The sequence below is a fragment of the Takifugu rubripes genome, chromosome 11 (assembly GCF_901000725.2).
Source record: "Takifugu rubripes chromosome 11, fTakRub1.2, whole genome shotgun sequence".
Classification (NCBI taxonomy): domain Eukaryota; kingdom Metazoa; phylum Chordata; class Actinopteri; order Tetraodontiformes; family Tetraodontidae; genus Takifugu; species Takifugu rubripes.
This window is the reverse complement of record NC_042295.1, coordinates 11,175,859-11,196,027: the sequence shown is the minus strand read 5'-3', so window position 1 is coordinate 11,196,027 and position 20,169 is coordinate 11,175,859. Positions and strand designations below refer to the sequence as shown.

General features: G+C 44.8%; 1 protein-coding gene across 3 annotated transcripts; it reads right to left on the bottom strand.

Annotated features, from left to right (window-relative positions):
- Positions 1 to 6,667: 6,667 nt before the first annotated feature.
- LOC101074763 (multidrug and toxin extrusion protein 1-like) lies at positions 6,668 to 19,331 on the bottom strand. Of its 3 annotated transcripts, XM_029844196.1 has the most exons (17): positions 19,133 to 19,330; positions 9,611 to 9,712; positions 9,455 to 9,523; positions 9,241 to 9,389; positions 9,125 to 9,167; positions 8,987 to 9,031; positions 8,780 to 8,877; positions 8,606 to 8,703; positions 8,407 to 8,520; positions 8,260 to 8,327; positions 8,076 to 8,184; positions 7,914 to 7,989; positions 7,771 to 7,840; positions 7,550 to 7,682; positions 7,382 to 7,476; positions 7,272 to 7,305; positions 6,668 to 7,145 (listed from the first exon to the last, which is right to left on the bottom strand). In XM_029844196.1, exons 1-17 carry the CDS (start codon positions 19,259 to 19,261, stop codon positions 6,949 to 6,951), a joined length of 1,629 nt encoding a protein of 542 aa, XP_029700056.1. In that variant the 5' UTR covers positions 19,262 to 19,330; the 3' UTR covers positions 6,668 to 6,948. The 3 variants fall into 3 exon arrangements, with proteins under 3 accessions (XP_029700056.1, XP_029700054.1, XP_029700055.1); XM_029844194.1 differs by having other exon boundaries at positions 8,076 to 8,327; positions 19,133 to 19,331; XM_029844195.1 differs by lacking the exon at positions 8,987 to 9,031 and having other exon boundaries at positions 8,076 to 8,327; positions 19,133 to 19,331.
- Positions 19,332 to 20,169: the final 838 nt, after the last annotated feature.

The window sequence follows — 20,169 nt, the reverse complement described above, 5'->3', positions numbered from 1 at the left end:
TCTTGTAGGCTGTGTGTGTCGTATAAGCTGTGTGTGACCTGTGAGCTGTGTGCGTCTTGTGAACAGTGTGTGTCTTGTGAGCTATGTGCATTCTGTGGGCTGTGTGTGTCCTGTGGGGTACGTGTGTCCTGTGGGGTGCATGTGTCCTGTGGGCTTTGTGTGTCGTCTAAGCTGTGTGTGTCCTGTGAGCTATGTACATTCTGTGGGCTGTGTGTGTCCTGTGGGACACGTGTGTGGTGAGCTGTGTGTATTAGGTTCTGCTGTGGACAGTTTCTTTACTTTCTTTACGGTCGATGTCGACCTTTGTGTCCTTGCTCTTCCTCTTCGTGGGCACACTGAGGCTGCTCTCCTCCACTCCGACATCCTCCATGTCCCGGACGGTCTCAGCCGTTCTTGGAACCGTCCGCTCCGCCATCTCTCCGGTGAGACGTTCATTCTGCAGGTCCCGGTGGTCCCCCGGGTGGTCCCCCTGCGGACCTGCTGGCTCCTCCACCTCCGCGGTTGGGCCCATGTCGCCCCGCGTGGTTTGTGCGGCCTCTCTGTCCTCGTCGTGCGCGCGCGGCGCTGCGCTGACGGGCGGGTCGGCTGGCCGGCGGGCCTCCACGCCATTCAGGCACGACCGGACCAGATGGCCCTCCTCCCCACAACCAAAGCATTTTTGCGATTCGGTGGTAACATAAACAGTATAATCAAAACCATCCACTCTAAAACAAAGGGCCAGGTCGAGCTCTTTCTCGTTATTATTGAGAACCATCATTACATGCCGTCTAAAGGACACCACGTGTCTCAGCAGCGGGGACTTGGCCCCGAGAACAAAGAACCTCATCGGGGACACAATGCGCCCGTGTCTGCTGAGCTCTCTTAATAACATTCCGTTCTTAATGAACGGAGGAACGTTGGACACCACCACCGATTTCGCCGGGTTCGACAGGGGGAACACCGGTGTGTGTTCACCCCTAATTGCCACCCCAGCCGCCACCAGCTGATAGGCTTCGTCTGTGCTCCCCACAAACACCACCACCATTTTATTCATCCTTGACGCGGACTTAACGCTTGTGTGCCCCACAACGTCCCCCACAGCCATCGCGCACTCCTCCACGGACACACCGTCCGGTGGGGAGAGTTTAACGCCGTGTCTGCGGGTAAGTTTTTCTAGCTCGGAGGTTCCAGGCTCCGCTGCCATGACCGGCGCGGTGCCCGTGGCCACCAAACAATTTCACCGAAGAACAGTGAATAAACGGTCGAAAATTCAACACAGTGCTCCCCAATGTGATTAAACACCACCCAATGTGAAAATAAAGATTCAAATATAGCAAAAAGCTTGGGAAAAAAACAAAACGCTGACACCTGTCTCTCACTCCCAGAGCTGACGCACTCACCACCCTCACGCTCAGAGAGAGAGAGAGAGAGATTGAAAGCGACATGAAATATTAAAATAATCAGGGCACACAATAAGATTTCTTAAAATTGGGGTTGGAAAACCAGATGGAAACTACAGAACAACCCAACTTTAGTGCACGAACACTGTGTGGAAAGCAGCTAATCCTCCACCTTATTGGCCCCGCTTGATGCTCCACATCCTCCTGCCTGAGGGGAGAGAGAGGAAGGGTGAACGTGCAGGGTGGGTGGTGTCTTTGGTGATACCGGTGGCCTTTTGCCTGCATCTAATTGTGTAGATGTCTGTGGTAGGTGGCAGGCTGGTCCCCACAAGCCTTAGTTCAGCCTTTTCCTACCCCCCTCGAGTCCAGCACACAACAGAGGCATCTTTGGACCTTCTTAACCAGGCAGGTAACCAGAAGTGTAGATCCTTCGTGCCCCTCCACACACTCTGGGGGGGGGGGGGGGGGGGGGGGGGGGGGGGGGGGGGGGGGGGTCATTGGTGCATGGAAAAGCAACCCTGAATTTTCTGGGCAGGTGTGGGATTGAACCTTTGTGCCTGCAGCCAGGTCTCTGTGTGCCGGCTCCGTGCACGTTCATGTATGTCAGGTCACTGTTGTTGTTATGGCAACTCAGCCTTTGCTGCAAAGAGCAAAAAGAAAAGACCTTCTGTCCTCTCAGGAATCTTTTAGAGCTAACCTGTTGACTCCTGCTCTGAGTTTAACATGATCCCCGGAACACTCGCTGTGACCATCTCTGCACACCAGCAGGAGCCGAGCGTATCAGACAGGCTGCACATTGTGCTCACATGTAACCGATACAGAAAAGGTGGAATCTGTTGTTGCTTCATCAGCTTATGATGGATGTCTTGTGTTTTTCCTGTATAAGCCACGTCTTACGAGGATGTGCTCTGGCTCCTGATTGTTCCTATAATGCGGACATGCTCCATGAGGCTATCCTCGAACTTTTCTCTGTGAAAATAACTGGATTCTTTGCTATATTGTGTTATGAGGTCATCAGAGAAGAATGGGCCAGATTCACGAAACGTTCTTACGAACAAATTTGTTCTTAAATCCCACTTACGAACATTTTACGAAGATTGTGGCATTCACCAATTTCTTCTTATCCTGGATTTATGCGTAGGTAAGAACAAATCCCACGAACACTCAGGAGTACTCTTACGCACATTTCAGTGCCGACATGTTGGCATGGTTGTGTTTTCTTCTCTTGTGCAGTTCAATAAAATTCAATATTACAATGATAATTCTGTCATATTTATTTATTTATTTGTTTATTTCCTATTTTTGGTGATTTACGGAGAATTTTAAAATTACGTAAATGTGCCAATGACTTAACATTAATCAACCAAATTGGAAACCATGGCAAAACTGTCTTTTTATTTGATTTCATCTTGATTTATTTTATTAGGGGATCGAGGATATGCCCTGGCTCCCTGGTTGTTGACACCACTGACCAACCCTCAGACTCCACAGGAAATTTTATTCAATCAGATGAATGGGCGCAGTAGCTCCACCATTGAACGCACCATCGGCATGTTAAAGGGGCGCCGGATGTGTTTGGACAGAGCCACAACCCCGTGAGGATGTGCGTCCTGACGCAATGATGGGGCCAGACTGCAGGCACGCGGTTCACGTTCGAGCGCGATTAATTGCCCGTTTGTGAATAAAATGCATTATTGTCACAATTTCAGTCTAACAGTCTTGATTCACTTCAAAAAGAAAAAATAAGAGAGACTGGTTTCAGAGCACAGCTTTTACACGTTTTTATTCTTTTTACATTCTTATTTTTTTTACATTCTCGTTGATTTCTTTAAGCGTGTTGGCTATAGTCATCAGGGTTGAGGCAATTTTATCAAGCGTGTTAGCCATCCTTTCTTGATTGTTCAACACGGCGTCAGAAATCAGGCGTGGAGAGGCAAGCTTTGGGCATTTGGCTGCTTTTTGCTCTGTCTACAGGGTCCTGCTGCAGTTCCTTTTATGGGCATTAGTGGGCGGTGACTTATGCTAATCATATGTTAATTAGACTCACCTGGCACGGTTTTCTTAAGAAACTTCATAAGAACAACTTAAGAAAGAATCTAAGAAGATTCTTAAGAACATAATGGTGAATCTGGCCCAATGTCTTTAGTCGACTGTATAAGAAGGGGCTTTCGAAGTGAGCACTTCGGAGATCTTCACCATCAGGACCACAAGACCTCCCGCGGACAATCTGCAGTGTCCGGGAGTAATAGCTGGTCGGGGGTGTCTGCTCTGACGTGGCTGACAAGTGCGTTTGAAGACACTTTTTCGATCAGGTACCCACTTTTCAGGGATGCAAATTTAGGGCCCGATTCACCAATATGTTCTTACGAATCTTCTTAGATTCTTTCTTAAGTTGTCCTTAAGAAGTTTTTTAAGAAAACCCTACGTCGGATTCATCAACGCGTTCGTAAGCCCCAGAATTGTTCGCAGCTGTGTTCTTAGATTGATGAATGCCATCTGTTCGTAAGTTGAAAGCGCGTGCCAGGTGAGTCTAATTAACATACGATTAGCATAAGTCACCGCCCACTAATGCCCATAAAAGGAACTGCAGCAGGACCCTGTAGACGGAGCAAAAAGCAGCGAAATGCCCAAAGCGAAATGCCCAAAGCTTGCCTCTCCACGCCTGATTTCTGACGCCGTGTTGAACAATCAAGAAAGGATGGCTAACACGCTTGATAAAATTGCCTCAACCCTGATGACTATAGCCAACACGCTTAAAGAAATCAACAAGAATGTAAAAAAAGAAGAATGTAAAAAAAAATAAACGTGTAAAAGCTGTGCTCGGATTGTGACAATAATGCATTTTATTCACAAACGGGCAATTAATCGCGCTCGAACGTGAACCGCGTGCCTGCAGTCTGGCCCCATCATTGCGTCAGGACGCACATCCTCACGGGGTTGTGGCTCTGTGTCCAAACACATCCAGCGCCCCTTTAACATGCCGATGGTGCGTTCAATGGTGGAGCGACTGCGCGCATGCATCTGATTGAATAAAACTCCTGTGGAGTCTGAGGGTTGGTCAGTGGTGTCAACAACCAGGGCATATCCTCGATCCCCTAATAAAATAAATCAAGATAAAATCAAATAAAAATACAGTTTTGGCATGGTTTCCAATTTGGTTGATTAATGTTAAGTCATTGGCACATTTACGTAATTTTAAAATTCTCCGTAAATCACCAAAAATAGGAAATAAACAAATAAATAAATAAATATGACAGCATTATCATTGTAATATTGAATTTTATTGAACTGCACAAGAGAAGAAAACCCAACCATACCAACATGTCGGCACTGAAATGTGCGCAAGAGTACTCCTGAGTGTTCGTAGGATTTGTTCTTACCTACGAATAAATCCAGGATAAGAAGAAATTGGTGAATGCCACAATCTTCGTCAACTGTTCGTAAGTGGGACTTAAGAACAAATTTGTTCGTAAGAACGCTTCGTGAATCTGGCCCTTAGTGCGGGCAGTTGCGAAAAACTATGATTTATGGCAGTGGCTCCGGGCATGCTTAAATAGGGATAAATATGCATATGCAGATGGTGTGTGTGAGTTTGTGATTGGAGCTCTGTTAGTGTGTTTGTTTAACGCCCCTTCCCATCTCTCTCTCTCTCTCTCTCTCTCTCTCTCTCTCTCTCTCTCTCTCTCTCTCTCTACCTCTGTCCTGGTGAGAGTGATCTTATGGGGGACCTTCACCGGGAATAGTTTGTTGTTAAAAAAGAAAATGAAAAGGGGTGGGGGGGCAGAAAGACTAGTGTAATTAATTGAAACTCTAAAAAAGAAAGAAGAAAAACAAGAAAATCACTTCTGTACCCCAGATAGAACATTTGAGAGTTTATCTAAAGCTCAAGAGGACCTAAGGGTGGTCCTGGTAGTGAAGAAACATCATAAAAGTCTGTGCTGAGACAGAGAATTCTGGGTGTGATCCAGCAGGACTGCGAGGATCTCTCTCTCTCTCACACACGCACGCATGCACACACACACACACACACACACACACACACCCGCACGTATACATGTATGCTGAAGTAGTGGTGAATAAAAGAAAAGCCTAGAAATATAGAAGTTCCTCCTTGTAGGTTTACATGTCTATGTAATATCTTTGGAGAACTTTATTTAAATTGATTTTGAAAAATTATTTTCATCTGTTGCTGGTTAATTTTGGACCTTGTGGATCTTAGGGTGTGGCTCACACTGTGCAGCTGTGTTTTGGGCCTGCAACCAGCGGCTAGCTCGGGGCTAGTGAGCACGGATGTTCACTCTCTGACTATCGTAAGTGAACAGGAAGTGGTTGTTCAACTTCAAGAGGTGGAGCTAAGGTGGAGCTTTAAGTGGGCAGGCACGTATGTGTCTCTGTTCTTGCCTACTTGACATTGAGGAGCTTTAGAATCCCCTGAGTTCAGCTGAGGTCCTGCGCAGCATTTGCAGGAGGAGGCAGCTGGGCTCAATCTGAAACTGACACCTATGCACACCAGCATGGATACCAGCGCACTCCAATTGGCTAATAAGTGGGTGGTGGACTGGCAGCAAAGAAAGAGAAAGCCACTGTAATTACACAAATGCCTCCTTCCTCCTTATTTAGACTAAAAGATTACAGTGATATGAAATGCCATTTCCAAACAACTGCTTGTTACCCTCTTTAAAACCTTCTGACATTTTAATTGTCCCGCAGACCTGGGGTTAACCTGTCTGCCACAAGCTCTTTAAACCTGGATTTGGAGATGTTTTAAGATCTGTCGTGCTAGGGGATGGCGGTCAGTCCGGTTCAAGTCAGGTCTCTGGTTGGGCCACTAGAGGACAGAGTTGTCTCTGGGACACTCCTGGTTTGTCAGAGGTCCTGAGGTTTTTATATTACCGACAAGACTATATGTGAATTGACTGCATATCTCTTTGTTTCAGTGTAAGTAAAAAGGCCTGACAACTGCGCCTGAAATGCCTGTTTCCACTGATAAAGGCAGGGAAATAGATACAGCAATGTAATGTGAAATCAAAAGCATATAACCTTATTTCCCAATGGCCAAAGTTTTCCCTCCTTTTTTCGTCCAGCGCCAACACACTTTCCTGCCTCCTGCAGGCTCCAGACAATAAAAGGATGTCTTGCTCTCTCTATAGGTCGGTGTGTGGAATCACAGGAGTGGAACCAACCGGCTGTTTAGTTTATGCTCCTTGTACAATGCATGATTTGAACGTAATTGATGATATTCTCTATATTGCAACGATAATTTATGGCAAAATAACCGAGCCTGATGGTTACAATGTCTCAATTCTACCATGGCAGCTTTATTTAATTATTATTAAGTTTCACATTCATTCAACTAGTTACATTCGGGAACACAAATTGCCATGGTGGCATGGCAGTGACTCGGGGTGGACATATGACACTTGGCCACCACAGGGCTGATTCTGTGGTGGTGGACTCTCTCATGTCCTTGTCAGATGAGGATATGAGTTTTTGTTATTTTCCCATCTTGCCAGAGACCAAGATTTGGTGGGATGTGCCTCATTCGGGACCATCAAAGCACTCTCCATCTTCAGGTAATGAGTTTCATTATGGTCAAGTTTAAAATGATCCCAAAAGCCAGGATGAAGAGCATTAAAGCCAGAACCAGGCCCCTCCGCAGGACCAGAGACCTGTGGGACATCTGCTCCCGGTTTGGCATCAATGCTGCTTCTTCAGTCTCATCCAGATCCTGCGAGTCTTCAGAGTCATCCACTTTGGATGATATCACTTTTTTGAAGCAAAATTATAAATATTGTGAGTTTTTCTTCTTTAAAACAAAGATATAATTAATTTGTACTTTGTAAGTGACCCCTGATAAGCATTAAAGAGCTTTAGTTGTTCAGATTTTCTTACTTGGTTTTGTGACGTTTCCCACTCTGATCTGAGCCTGGAAGAAAGTGTCTTACTTTTAAATTCCATTAATAAAAAACAAAAAAACATATTCTCAATTTTCCCAAACTAACCTCTTCTGTAATTTTTTTCCAGTTCAGCCTCAACAGGTAGGAAATCAAAAAGGAGGTCTGCAGGAACATGCAGGTGAGCAAACCTATCCACAACCCTGGAGGAGACGCAGAGGACGTTTATGGGGGGAGTCGACTCGGGGACACAAGGGTTAAAAAAACCCATCTCACCCGTGATTCCCAACTTGGCTGCAAACATCAGTGACGTCCCCATGGGTAAACCAAGTCCGTAATATCCCAAAATGTTGCAAATGGCTCCAACTTTCTGTTTACCTGCTCCTCTCATGATGCCCCCAACGGTGGCCTGACCACACAAGCACCAGAGAGATGCTGTTGGCCTCGACGGAAACAACAAATATTCTAAAAATAACTGCCGTTATCTGGTTGCTCACCGATATGGCATCGAAGATGATAAAGGGAGGGTAAAAACCGACGACCTCAGCAACCCTTTTCCTGATTTGCCTAGGGGAAGGAACAATACTAAAAATTAGCTTTAATCGACTCCAGAGCGCACCGTCGGGGGGGCTGTACTCACTCGTCATTTGTAAACAAGTAAGCGATGTAGTCCTTGGAGGCCCCGATGACCGTCGCCAAACATATGGAGATTGAGACTGAGGCAGAAAGTAGAATAAAATGAAGAAATGAAGCTCCCGCACTGACGAACGAACCGCCATGGCCCATTGTGAAGCGCACCCACCAGCACACAGCGTGGCAGATTTCGCCGACAGCCTGGCCTGCTCAGTGTTTTTGGCCCCCAATGAGTTTCCCACTCGGATGTTGCCGGCAATGCTGAAACCTAAAGGAAACTGATGAGATTGGAGCGTTAAAGTCTGCCTGTTACTGCCTGTGGCGCAGGAAAAACTCGCACGAGGGAAAATTACCACGACGGCTATGTTGGCTAGTTGAAATATGACCGACTGAGCTCCAAGTTCCACCTCATTTATGAGCCCTGTTGGTGATAAGAGAGGTGTCATTTCATGCAGGCATCTTTTTAAAAACACAAAGATGACATGGGGGGAGGAGGGTACCTGCCAGAAAGCCCCCAATCTCATAGGTCCACGACTCGACGCACATCATGGCCATACTGGGGATGGCCAAGTTGACGTAGGAGCCCCAGTCCTGGAGGCAAGCTTTGGACCAGCCTGGGTGGGAGGGGGTCAATCAATCCAGACTTTGTGACTCTTTAATCATCATCATCCACAATCCCTGGTGAATCTGCATGCTCACCTGCCCAGGTGGCCTTGTGAAGACCCTTCCAAATAATGTAACAAAAGAGGATCATAGCCAGCGAGGCGTGGGAGAGGGAATTGGCGATGGCGGAACCCCTGCAAAACACAATTTACCAAAGATCGGCCAGGTGAGTCGAACCGCGGTGCTGCGAGTGAACCTGCAGATACTCACGCCAAGCCCATGTTTAATAGGAAAATGAAAATGTAGTTGAGGAGAGCGTTAAGGAGGTTAACCAGAAGTCCTGTGATGACCTCAGGCCAAATGATGCCCTGAGAAAGGGGCACGCTATTACTCTTGAAGCTGATACACGGTATTAAAATCAACAGCAGAGTATTTGCTCCTTGGTTGATCTATTTGCCCGTTAATAGTCCCAGTTACCTGGTTTTGCAGGAACTTTGTTTGCAAAGAATACATGAAATTAGCCTGGCGTAAAGATGGGAAAACAAACAGCAGTAAAGCACCTGTAGGACAGTCCACACAGGGAATATCAGTACTCAGACATTTGACTGTACTCACAGGAAGCGCCGGCATGAAGATCTTCACGTACAACTGAGCCATCCTGAGGAGAACATCATCAACACAGGGGGGAAATGCATTTAAGAAAGAAAGGACACGTTGCCGCGGCAACTGACCTGGCCACCTCCGGTTCTTGTTGGACCGCCAGCAGAATGACCTCTGTGTTGATGAGGATGGCCCAGCAGGGGCAACAGGCCAGCAGGAGGATGAGCACACCCCGCTGCAGAATGGTGCCCACCCTCTGCACGTTGCGGCTCCCAAACGTCTGAAACCACAGCGGTTCCATTGTTTTGGAAACCCGGGGAAGCTTTTTAGACTTTGAAACCCTACCTGAGATATCAGCGTGTCGCAGGCCGACGACAGACCGAAGCCAACCGATATACCCGTGACATTGATTACCTGCCAATACAGAATAAAACCCGTACGTGCATGAACACAACCTGACAGAAAACACCAACTTATCCCTGGTGCCTTGGTTCTACTCACTGATATGGCCAAAGACACTGACGCCAGTTCCACCCTCCCCAGGTGGCCACAGAACACAGTGCTGACCAATCCCAATGACAAACTCATGAGCTGGCCAATCGTCTGTGGGGAGGTAAACAAGTTATCAGTGGCAGGAGCAGATAGGGAGCAGTTTATTGGTTGTCCTGTTGCAATTCTCTACGAACTGGCGTATTTGCTACATCATATAGATACCATAATGTCACTTTGTTGGTCAGTCTGCTGACTCATTCAGGCACATAGGCTCTGGAGAAGGCTCTCTGGTGACCTTTAGCGTTGCCAATAGTTACCAATGGTGACCCTGGTGCCCTTACTCCCAAACTTAGTTGACATCACCACCTCTAACATCATTTATGACTTGATTTTACAGCTGAATCCACCACAATCTTAATTGACACACGCAAAGGTTGGCAAACGCCTCGGGACAGTAATTTATAATAACTGTTCGGTGCGTTTTAATGTTAAAGTTGTACAAATATGTACCAAAGCATGGGGGAGGGAAATGCCATCTCCTTTATCTGGCGTGTTGTGTTTTTAGATTTACGAGTTGATCACACCCATCGCACATAAAAATAAAATAAGATGCTTTTTTCAGTTCTTACAATCATAAATCTGACTTGAGGACTCTTGCCTCACCAGCCATGAACATCACCGCACGTCACTGTTTACACCTTCAACTCGTGTCACTGTCAGCAGGAAAGTCGAGGATTTGTGTGAAGAAAATTGTGTTTGCTTTTTTCTATATGTTTCTGTTTTCTGTTATAGTTAGTTTAGAAGCTATAAGCTACGGACACATTAGCGCTGTAGGCCTGTAGGCTGTAATGTAGGCCTACAGGCAGAACAGACCACTGATTAATGTTTTATTATTTTGATATAAAATGTAATTGATCACTAATCCAAACATTTCCTTTTATGATTTGATATCACAATTGCTTAGGGTGTATATTAGCATTGAGCCTAACAGAGAAACACTATACTAAACAGAAATCTTCAGACCATTTTATATAAAATAACAGCAAATATTATTGTATAAACATGTATTTTTCATTGAAATCAACATTACTTCACAAAAATACCATATTTTTAATATATTCTTCCTGTAGAAAAGACGGTGTGACTTTGCAGAATGTTAAACAGCTTTATCCTGTAAATTCAAACGTACACATCAGCAAAACCTTTAATTTAGACAGAATACTGCCGTTAATTTTAGGGTAATTATTCATTTGTGACTTGACCGTATTTTCCCATGAATTTTACATTCTTTTATATTCTTATAGAAAAATTCTTTGTTTTTGTTTTTTTTACATATTATGACCGACCGAAGTTATGCATTATTTCTTGATTTACAGTCATTCAATATATTTATTACGGTGATATACTATTATAGATTTTACAGCCTTTGACTGTTGCTATGTGACAGGATTTTTTAAAAGCGGGATCAGTCTATGTGCTGAAGCCCCTGGTTAGCTAACCACGCTTCTCGTGTTTATTGTGGATATAACCCCAGCGTATTTGACTATTGAAGATGAATTCTTGTAACATATGTGGAGAAGACATTCAGTCCGTGAGAGCCTATGTTTTGCATTGCAAGCTGCACCGTAATGAACTCCGACGTATTTTTAAATGTGTTGGAACAAGTTGTAAGCAGGCGTTTTCAGGCTATACAGCTTTAAAGTTGTACTTCTATCGCCACCACAACAGTACACCAACCATTACTCAGGATGTGACCCTAACCCCACTAAAATGCACCGTCTCGCTTTGTGAACGCCAGTGTGAGGGAACGAAACGGCTGGTTGCTCACTTAAAGGAGCACATAGCAGAAAGGCGTCATGTGGCTTGCCCAGTGAGTGGATGCAAAAGTGTGTTCACTGCAAAAACATCTTTTACTTCTCACATGTCCAGAAAGCACAGACATTGGTCAGAAAATGTCAAAGATGCACGTTGTGAGAGTCCCACTTCAAGTGCTACAATACAGGAACCTGCCAGTGTGTCAGATGATGAAGACACTGTCGGGGATGGGTGTAATTTCAGCAACCTGTATTTGAGAAATGTATGCATGTTTTACATGAAACTAGGGGGGCAGCATCTTCTTCCAGTGTCTACCATTCAAAACATTATTGAAGAAATGCAGAATATACAAGAGTTGGGACAGGCATATACTATGAATCGACTAAACTTGCTTCTAAAAGATGTCAATTCCAGATGAAGACATTGTAAAAATCAGTGACACAATTAAACAATCTGACCTGTTTACAGCTTGCCACACAGGGCCCATTAGAACTGCTTACACGAGAACCCAGTGCTTCAAAGACATGTTTAAATATGTGGAGCCCAGAGGAGAGACCCAGGGCAGAGATGAGAACAGGACAGAGAGGTGTGCCTATTATGCTCCTGTGCTAAAATCTTTAAACGGTATGCTGGATTCCGGTTTTTGGCAGGGGCTCATGTCAGTGGATCCTCGTAATTTTTCCAAAACTGATGTTCTCTCTGACAGTTGTGATGGTAAGGTGTTTATGTCAAACACATTTTTTCAGGAAAACCCAAATTGTCTCAAGCTAGTTTTGTACCAGGATGGATTCGAAGTTGTGAACCCATTGGGATCTGCAAAAAAGGAGCACAAGGTTTTGGCTGTGTACTCAACATGGCCCCTCATGTTGACCACATGCAGCTGGTTTTATTGTGTACAGAGAAGGATTTTAAGAACTTTGGCCATGCCAAGGTTTTTTCTGAATTGCTTACTGATCTGAAAGAACTGGAGAAAAATGGGATAACAATGGGAGATGAACTTGTAGTAAAAGGAGCTCTCTACTGCATTGCTGGGGACAACCTGGGCTCTCATACCATTGGTGGTTTCACAGAAAATTTCAGTTCATCTCGGTACTTCTGCAGATATTGTCTGATTTCTCGAACTGAACTTCTAGGTGCTGATCCTAACATCTGTGGACTGGAGCTGACTCCAGAAACATACAGATCTGCCATCGAACTTCTGGAGACAGAGGATGCTCCACAAGTACAATGGATAAAGTTCAGGTCAATATTTAATGCTCTACAAAACTTTGATGTTTGTTCACCTGGCATGCCCCCCTGTCTCAATCATGACATCTTCGAGGGTGTCCTCTCACATGATGTTGCTCTAAAGTACTTCATCAACAAAAAAAATGATTCACCAAAACAATTTTGAACAGGTGAATCAGGCAGTTCAAATACAAAGCAACAGATGCTTGCTCCAAACCTTGTCAGTTTAGTCCTAGCCAGTTTATTACCTCTTATAATTGGAGACAAAGTGCAGCACCCCCAAGATAATGTGTGGCAGTTAATTTTGCAGCTTAAGGACATTGTTGATCTGATTGGTGCTCAGCAAATTTCCAAGGCTCAAGTCACCTATCTGGATGTTCTCATCCAAGAATATTTGGAAACCAGGAAGGCACTCTTTCCAGATATCAACTTGAGACCAAAACACCATTTTTTGAGGCATTATCCAGGACGGATCCTGAAATTTGGTCCACTCATCAGGCTATGGACTATGTGTTTTGAGAGTAAACATAGCTACTTAAAAAGATGTACAAGGCATCTGAAGAATTTCAAAAATCTGTGTTTGACTCTTTCAGAGATCCATCTGTTTCAGGCCTTTCTTTCCGCTAGGTCAGTGAGTCCTCCACGCTTGCAAATAAAAGATGGGTCACGATTTTACTCAGAGCTTTACAGTGAGCAAGTTACCCCAGTGACCCAGTGATCAGTGACCCCTGATCTAAAAGCCCTGCTGAATGAGAAGAAGAGGGTTTTTAGATCTGGGGACAAGGAGGAGCTAAGGAAAGTCCAAAAGGAGCTGAGAAGGGGGATAAGGAGAGGCAAGGACAGCTACAGGAGGAAGCTGGAGGAGCGCCTCAAGGGGAGCAACGCCAGGGAAGTCTGGAGAGGCCTAAAAACCATCTCAGGCCAGACAAGGGACAGCGTGAGGGGCCCTGAATCTGGGGGCCTGGACTGGGCAAACAAGTTGAATTCCTTTTTCAACATGTTCGACTGTACTGCCCCTCCCTCTCCCACTCATCAAAGCCCAGACCTGGCTGTGCTGTCACTTTACCATCCCCCCTCTCCCCCCGTAACACCTCCGGCACCGGCAGCTCTCTCCTCACACCACGCCACCTCCCTCCACCCCCTGCCAGATCAACCCTCCCAGTCCAACCCCCGTCCTCACCCACCAGGAGTCACACCTCGCCTCTCCATTACAGCTGATCAGGTGAGGAAGGAGCTGAGGAGGACCAAGACAAGGAAAGCTACTGGCCCTGATGGCATCAACTCCAGACTACTCAAGGACTGTGCAGATCAGCTCTGTGGAGTACTCCTGCACATCTTCAACCTGAGCCTTAGTCTGGAGAGAGTTCCACTACTGTGGAAAACATCATGTGTGGTTCCAGTTCTTAAGACTGCGCACGCCAGGGAGCCCAACCACTTCAGGCCAGTGGCTTTAACCTCTCACCTGATGAAGACCATGGAGAGGATCGTTCTCACCCACCTCAGACAGCTGGTGGACAGCAAGATGGACCCTCTACAGTTTGCATATCGACTGGGCATTGGTGTGGATGACGCTGTCATCTACCTGCTGCACCGGTCACTCTCACACCTAGAGGGCACCAGGAGCACTGTGAGAGTCATGTTCTTTGACTTCTCATTGCTGAGAGGGAAGATGGAGGGAGCCGGAGTCGACTGTCACCTAGCTGCCTGGACCACCGACTACCTTACCAACAGACTACAGTACGTGAGGCTCCGTGACTGTGAGTCCGACGTGGTAGTCTGCAGCACAGGGGCACCGCATTGTACAGTTCTCTCTCCCTTCCTCTTCACTCTCTACTCATCGGACTTCAGCCACAACTCGGACAACTTTGTCGTCTGGTGTGAACTGAACCATCTGCGCATCAACACCAGCAAGACAAATAAGGTGGTGATCGACTTCAGTCGGAAGGCTTCTCACATTGCACCCGTGAACATCCAGGGTATGGACATTGAGATCGTGGAGGAGTACAAATACCTGGGTGTTCATCTCAACAATAAACTGGACTGGACTCATAACACAGACGCCCTGTACAAGAAAGGCCAAAGTCATCTTCATCTGTTGAGGAGACTGAGGTCCTTTGGAGTGTGCAGGTCACTGCTTAGGACTTTTTATGACTCTGGTGGCATCAGTGATCTTCTACGCTGTGGTCTGCTGGAGCTGTGGAAGCTCAGAGAGGGACAGGAAGAGACTCAACAAGCTGGTCAGACGGGCTGGCTCAGTCCTGGACTGCTCTCTGGACTCCATTGACGAGGTGGGTGAGAGGAGGATGTTAGCCAAGCTGACATCAATTATCAGCTGACATCCCCTACACGAGATTGTGGGGGCCTTAAGCAGCTCCTTCAGCAGCAGACTGTTACACCCACGGTGTAAAAGGGAACGTTACCGCAGGTCATTTATCCCAACTGCCGTCAGATTGTACAACATGCACAATTCTTAATGTAGCACCAATAACCCAGGGTTGGCATATTTGCACTAACTAATCATCCTACCTCTGGAATGTCTTATTTGCACCTTCATTTTTCTTCACTGTTCGACATTCCTTCTGTACATAATTTTTAATTTCTGTATATACTGTATAATGTACATAGTAATGTACATAATATTGTTATGTATTTACATTATTAATGTACATTAAATTTTTTTCTTTTAGTACTATTCTGTGTTATGGAAAGTCAAGGAGACCTGGACCCAGATGCAGAGTAAAAGATACGGCTCTTTATTGATAACAAAAAGGTGGAATACGGAAGAATCAATCAAAGTAGCAACAGAAAATCTACGAACTAAAAATCACCATACAGGGAAAAAACCGTCGAGAAAAAGTACAAACGAAAACGCAGTGACGAGGCACTGGAACAAACTCACACGCTGGAAGTAACCACGGAAAACAGGAGGCGAAAAACTGGAAATCACAGAGGGTGGGAGCTAGACACTGTGGCAAAACAACAATCCGGCACCAGAGGCAAAGAGAGGGGAGTTTAAGTAGCCGCCGAATTACGGTAATGCGCTGCAGGTGCGCCAGAGGCTCAGCGCTCATCAGAGTTCGGCCCGCCCCTGCCTGCCGATCCTGCAGGTGCGCCAGAGGCTCAGCGCTCATCAGAGTTCGGCCCGCCCCTGCCTGCCGATCCTGCAGGTGGGGGAGGAGGCGAGAAACCCGAGCCACAACAATTCTGTATTGTACACCACGGGCTACCGCTGTAACGTGTAATTTCCCCGATGTGGGATCAATAAAGTTTTTTATCCTTGTCCTTAAAGGCACAATCCTCCATTTTGGCTTCACTGAAAGAAATACAAAAAAATCCTGTTGATGTGGAGTATAATGGAATTATTTACAAGAAGGGCCAGTTTGTTGGCACTTCATTTTCTGATGAGAGTGTATGATGGGGAGTTTCTTCCACACTACCACATGTACTCTGTAAAGGACACTGTAAAATTAGAATGCAGACTTGTTAGTGAACTGATTGACATGTGGCCTTTATCATATTACATAAACAATGGATACCAGATTGTCCCACTGAAGCACAGTCTCTTGTCATACTAAATCAGTAGGCCAGTTGCTAAACTGTCTCTGTTACTGTCTTCTTGTCTTAACAGATATGGCTGAATCACAGACGATAAGCGATGCCATAGCAGCAGTGCTTCCGGATCTTCCTGATCAAGTTCTCAAGTCAGTAGAAGATACTTTGAAGGCACATGGTGTAGTAACGGCAAATGATTTGCAGTACATTACAGAGGGAGACTTGTTGCCAGTATTAAAGCCCATACAAGCCAGAAGACTGGTTGCTGCCTGGGCCCAAAACAGTGAGTGTAAAACATTGCCACGACAACACAGCACACTTCTCTGATATGGCTGCAGAAGTAATCTATAAATGCAACCATTTTTTAGAATATTTTGCATCCCTAGAATATTCATCAATATGCTTAATTCTGTTACAGAATAGAAAAACATTAAAGGTTTAATGATTTCAAATCTCTGGTTGGACTCCACTCCAACTCCACCCCCAGCATGCTTCTCTCCAGGGTCTCTCCTTTCCTCTCCCTCTCTCTCCCTGGGCACTCCCTCGCCAGCATCATCCACAGCTACATCATCATCCTCAGGAAGCTGTTATCCGCTTGCACCAAACTGGGTAGACACTTTTCAGATACCATTGCAGAAGCTCCCTGAAGAGTTGGTACAGAATTTGGAAAGACAGAAAAGGCCAAGTGTGCGACTACGGAGAGAGATGATAAGGATTGTGGTCTCCGAAATGATGAAGAGTTGCAAGAATCCAACCAAACACAGCACCACAGAGATTGCAAAAAGAATGGTGGCCAGGTATCCAAAGTCTCTTCAAGATGTGATTGATGGTGATATTATTGGACTTAGATATCATTCCTTGGCAAAGCAACTCCAGTCAAGAGTTGAAAATGTCAAACGACCTGACACACCAAATATAAAAGAAACACAAAGCAGCATCAGATGATGATGACACTGATGAAATTTCTGCCGAACAAAGAGCAAGTGTTCAAGGCACATATGGCTGTGTCAACTGGATGCCGAAACATCTACCTCTCCCTGAGACTGTGAAGAGTCAGTTCAAAAAGAAAAAATGAAGATGATGGAAGAGATGAACTTCAATTCAGATGCTGTGAAAGAATTAATCAAGTCCACTTATTTCACACAGCGTAAAGAGATCAATAATGGTGCAAGCATCAAAATTTTAAGCCAGGAGTGGCCATTTTTGTTTAAGGAAGTCGGTATGGCAGCACACTTTCAGGAACTGACTGGCGTGAGTTTGATTGAGTCCTTCCTTGTCAATGTGGATAAAAAGGGGGCACATCTCTTAAACTTCTTCAAACGAGTTGATGCACATAAACACAAACAAGTCCTTGATGCTCTTCTCAAGACTGAAACTGAAACAGGTCAGTCCACAACAGGTCAGTTACTCAGAGGAAATCATACAGATGGTGCTTCTCTTACTGGCTCATTTTAATGAGAAAGAAGAGCATATGTTCCATTTCATTGAGAAGACGACCCTTGATGACGAGGTTCAAATGGAAAGTGTGCCACCAACACCCTGCCTTATTGTCTGTGGTAAGTAAACTGAACCAAACCTGCAAGCCTTCTCTATCGTTATACCAATACCCACTTATATTCTTAGCTTGTGTACTTTCGTGTCAGCTTGTAGCCCACTTTGAGACACTGGTTAACATTTTACCTGATAACAAGTTCTTCTAACAGTAGATTGTATGACTCTCATCCTATATTGAAAGAAGTACCATTGAATTTCTCTTTATGATATTGAAGCCTTTGTCATTAAATTTCATTTTTTACATATCAATTTTACTCACGGCTGTTGCGGCAAGTCTGAACAGTTCTTTGAATTCTTGCTTGCTTCTCTCCGAAGTTGCGGTTCAGTGTAAGTTGTCATCCAACCAGCAGATGGCGACATTTCGCATCAAATAATTATAAACGTCGCCAGAACTAAGTTCTTCGCGACAAATTCTTTAAAATCAAACACGGAGGGCTTTGACTTACTACTACCGCGTTAAACTGAGGCTTGAAACATTGTATCTTGTTATATGTAAATTTGTATTTTATCTGTCACTTTTAAAATGAAAAGAACTATACTATAACCTACGGTTCCCTAGATTTTTTCTAATGATTCAAGCAATTATAAAGACTGAAGTGTTGGTTTGTAAGTGGAACTGAAAGAGGAATGCTGATGGGATATGAAGAATTATCAGTAGTTGTATGCTGTTGGAAAAATGGTGAAATAAGATGCTTTTTTCAGTTCTTACAATCGTAAATCTGACTCTTGAGGACTCTTGCCTCACCAGCCATGAACCTCACCGCACGTCACTGTTTACACCTTCAACTCGTGTCACTGTCAGCAGGAATGTCGAGGGTTTCATGTTTGAACTTATCAATTTTACTCACGGCTGTTGCGGCAAGTCTGAACAGTTCTTTGAATTCTTGCTTGCTTCTCTCCGAAGTTGCGGTTCAGTGTAAGTTGTCATCCAACCAGCAGATGGGGACAATTCGCATCAAATAATTATAAACATCGCCTGAACCACGTTCTTCACGACAAATTCTTTAAAATCAAACACGGAGGGCTTTGACTTCATACTACCGCGTTAAACTGAGGCTTGAAACATTGTATCTTGTTATATATAGACTTGTATTTCATCTTAAGCACTCTGTCACTTTTAAAATGATAAGAACTATACTATAACCTGCGGTTCCCTAGATTTTTTCTAATGATTCAAGCAATTATAAAGACTGAGATGTTGGTTTGTGAGTGTAACTGAAAGAGGAATGCTGATGGGATATGAAGCATTATCAGTAGTTGTATGCTGTTGGAAAAATGGTGATATAAGATTCTTTTTTCAGTTCTTGTATTACACCTTCAACTCGTGTCACTGTCAGCAGGAAAGTCGAGGGTTTCATGTTTGAATTTATCAATCTTACTCACGGCAGGTGCGGCCAGTCTGAACAGTTCTTTAAATTCTTGCTTGAAACCAACCGGCAGAAAGTTGCGCATCAACTTGATGAGAAAACAGTCCTTCCACGAAGGAGGTAAGGCGGCGGTAGAAGTCGCCATCGGTTAAACGTCGGGTTCCGTGTCCAGCTGGCGAATTCAAGCTCAACCTCGGACTGAGAATGAACAGACGGAATCACCTCTTACCTTAAAAGGAGTCACGTGGGGCATCGGGGCCCCATTCACAGCTGGAGTTTTTTCCACACTCAATCCGTTATTTTCTCGCAAGTTGCGGTTCAGTGTAAGTTGTCATCCAACCAGCAGATGGCGACATTTCGCATCAAATAATTATCACCGTCGTCAGAACCACGTTCTTCACGACAAATTCTTTAAAATCAAACACGGAGGGCTTTGACGTAATACTACCGCGTTAAACTGAGGCTTGGTACATTGTGTCTTGCTATATATAGATTTGTATTTCATCTTAAGCACAATGTCAATTTTAAAATGATAAGCACTATACCATAACCTATGGGGTTCCCTAGATTTTTCCTAATGATTCAAGCAATTATAAAGACTGAGGTTGGAGCTTTGTTGTCCATTGAAAACTTCTGCCCGCAGGTCTGAACTAACAGTGCAATAAAATATGAAAATATATTGCAGAACAGACTTTAAAGGGGAAGCAAGCTCACCCAATGTTGCAGCGATCTGAGCAGAATCAATGTTGCCTGTAAGGAAATGCATTAAATGTGAGCACTCTGCAGCACACACATCAACATGTTCTTGCTTTGTTCTGACGTTTAGGAAAGTCACAGTGACCAACAAAACCTTTCATCAAAACAGTCTGCCGAGAAAGTTCTGAAATAAAGACACAATAGCAGGGTGGAAGAGCTTTAACCTCTTATTACACTTAAGATGTCCTTTTTGTGAGTCAAGTGATGCAAAGGACACGAGAACTGTGGTTGTGTAGTCTGATGATTCACGCTTTGCTGTTTTTGAGTACATGCACTACATGCAAAACAGCTGTGCAA

Coding starts and splice junctions, on each gene's coding strand:
- LOC101074763 (XM_029844194.1), bottom strand. CDS start 19,261: ATGGCGACTTCTACCGCCGCCTTACCTCCTTCGTGGAAGGACTGTTTT. Junction 8,704..8,779: donor CTATTAAACATGGGCTTGGC/GTGAGTATCTGC, acceptor TGTGTTTTGCAG/GGGTTCCGCCATCGCCAATT. Junction 8,328..8,406: donor GATTGGGGGCTTTCTGGCAG/GTACCCTCCTCC, acceptor TATCACCAACAG/GGCTCATAAATGAGGTGGAA.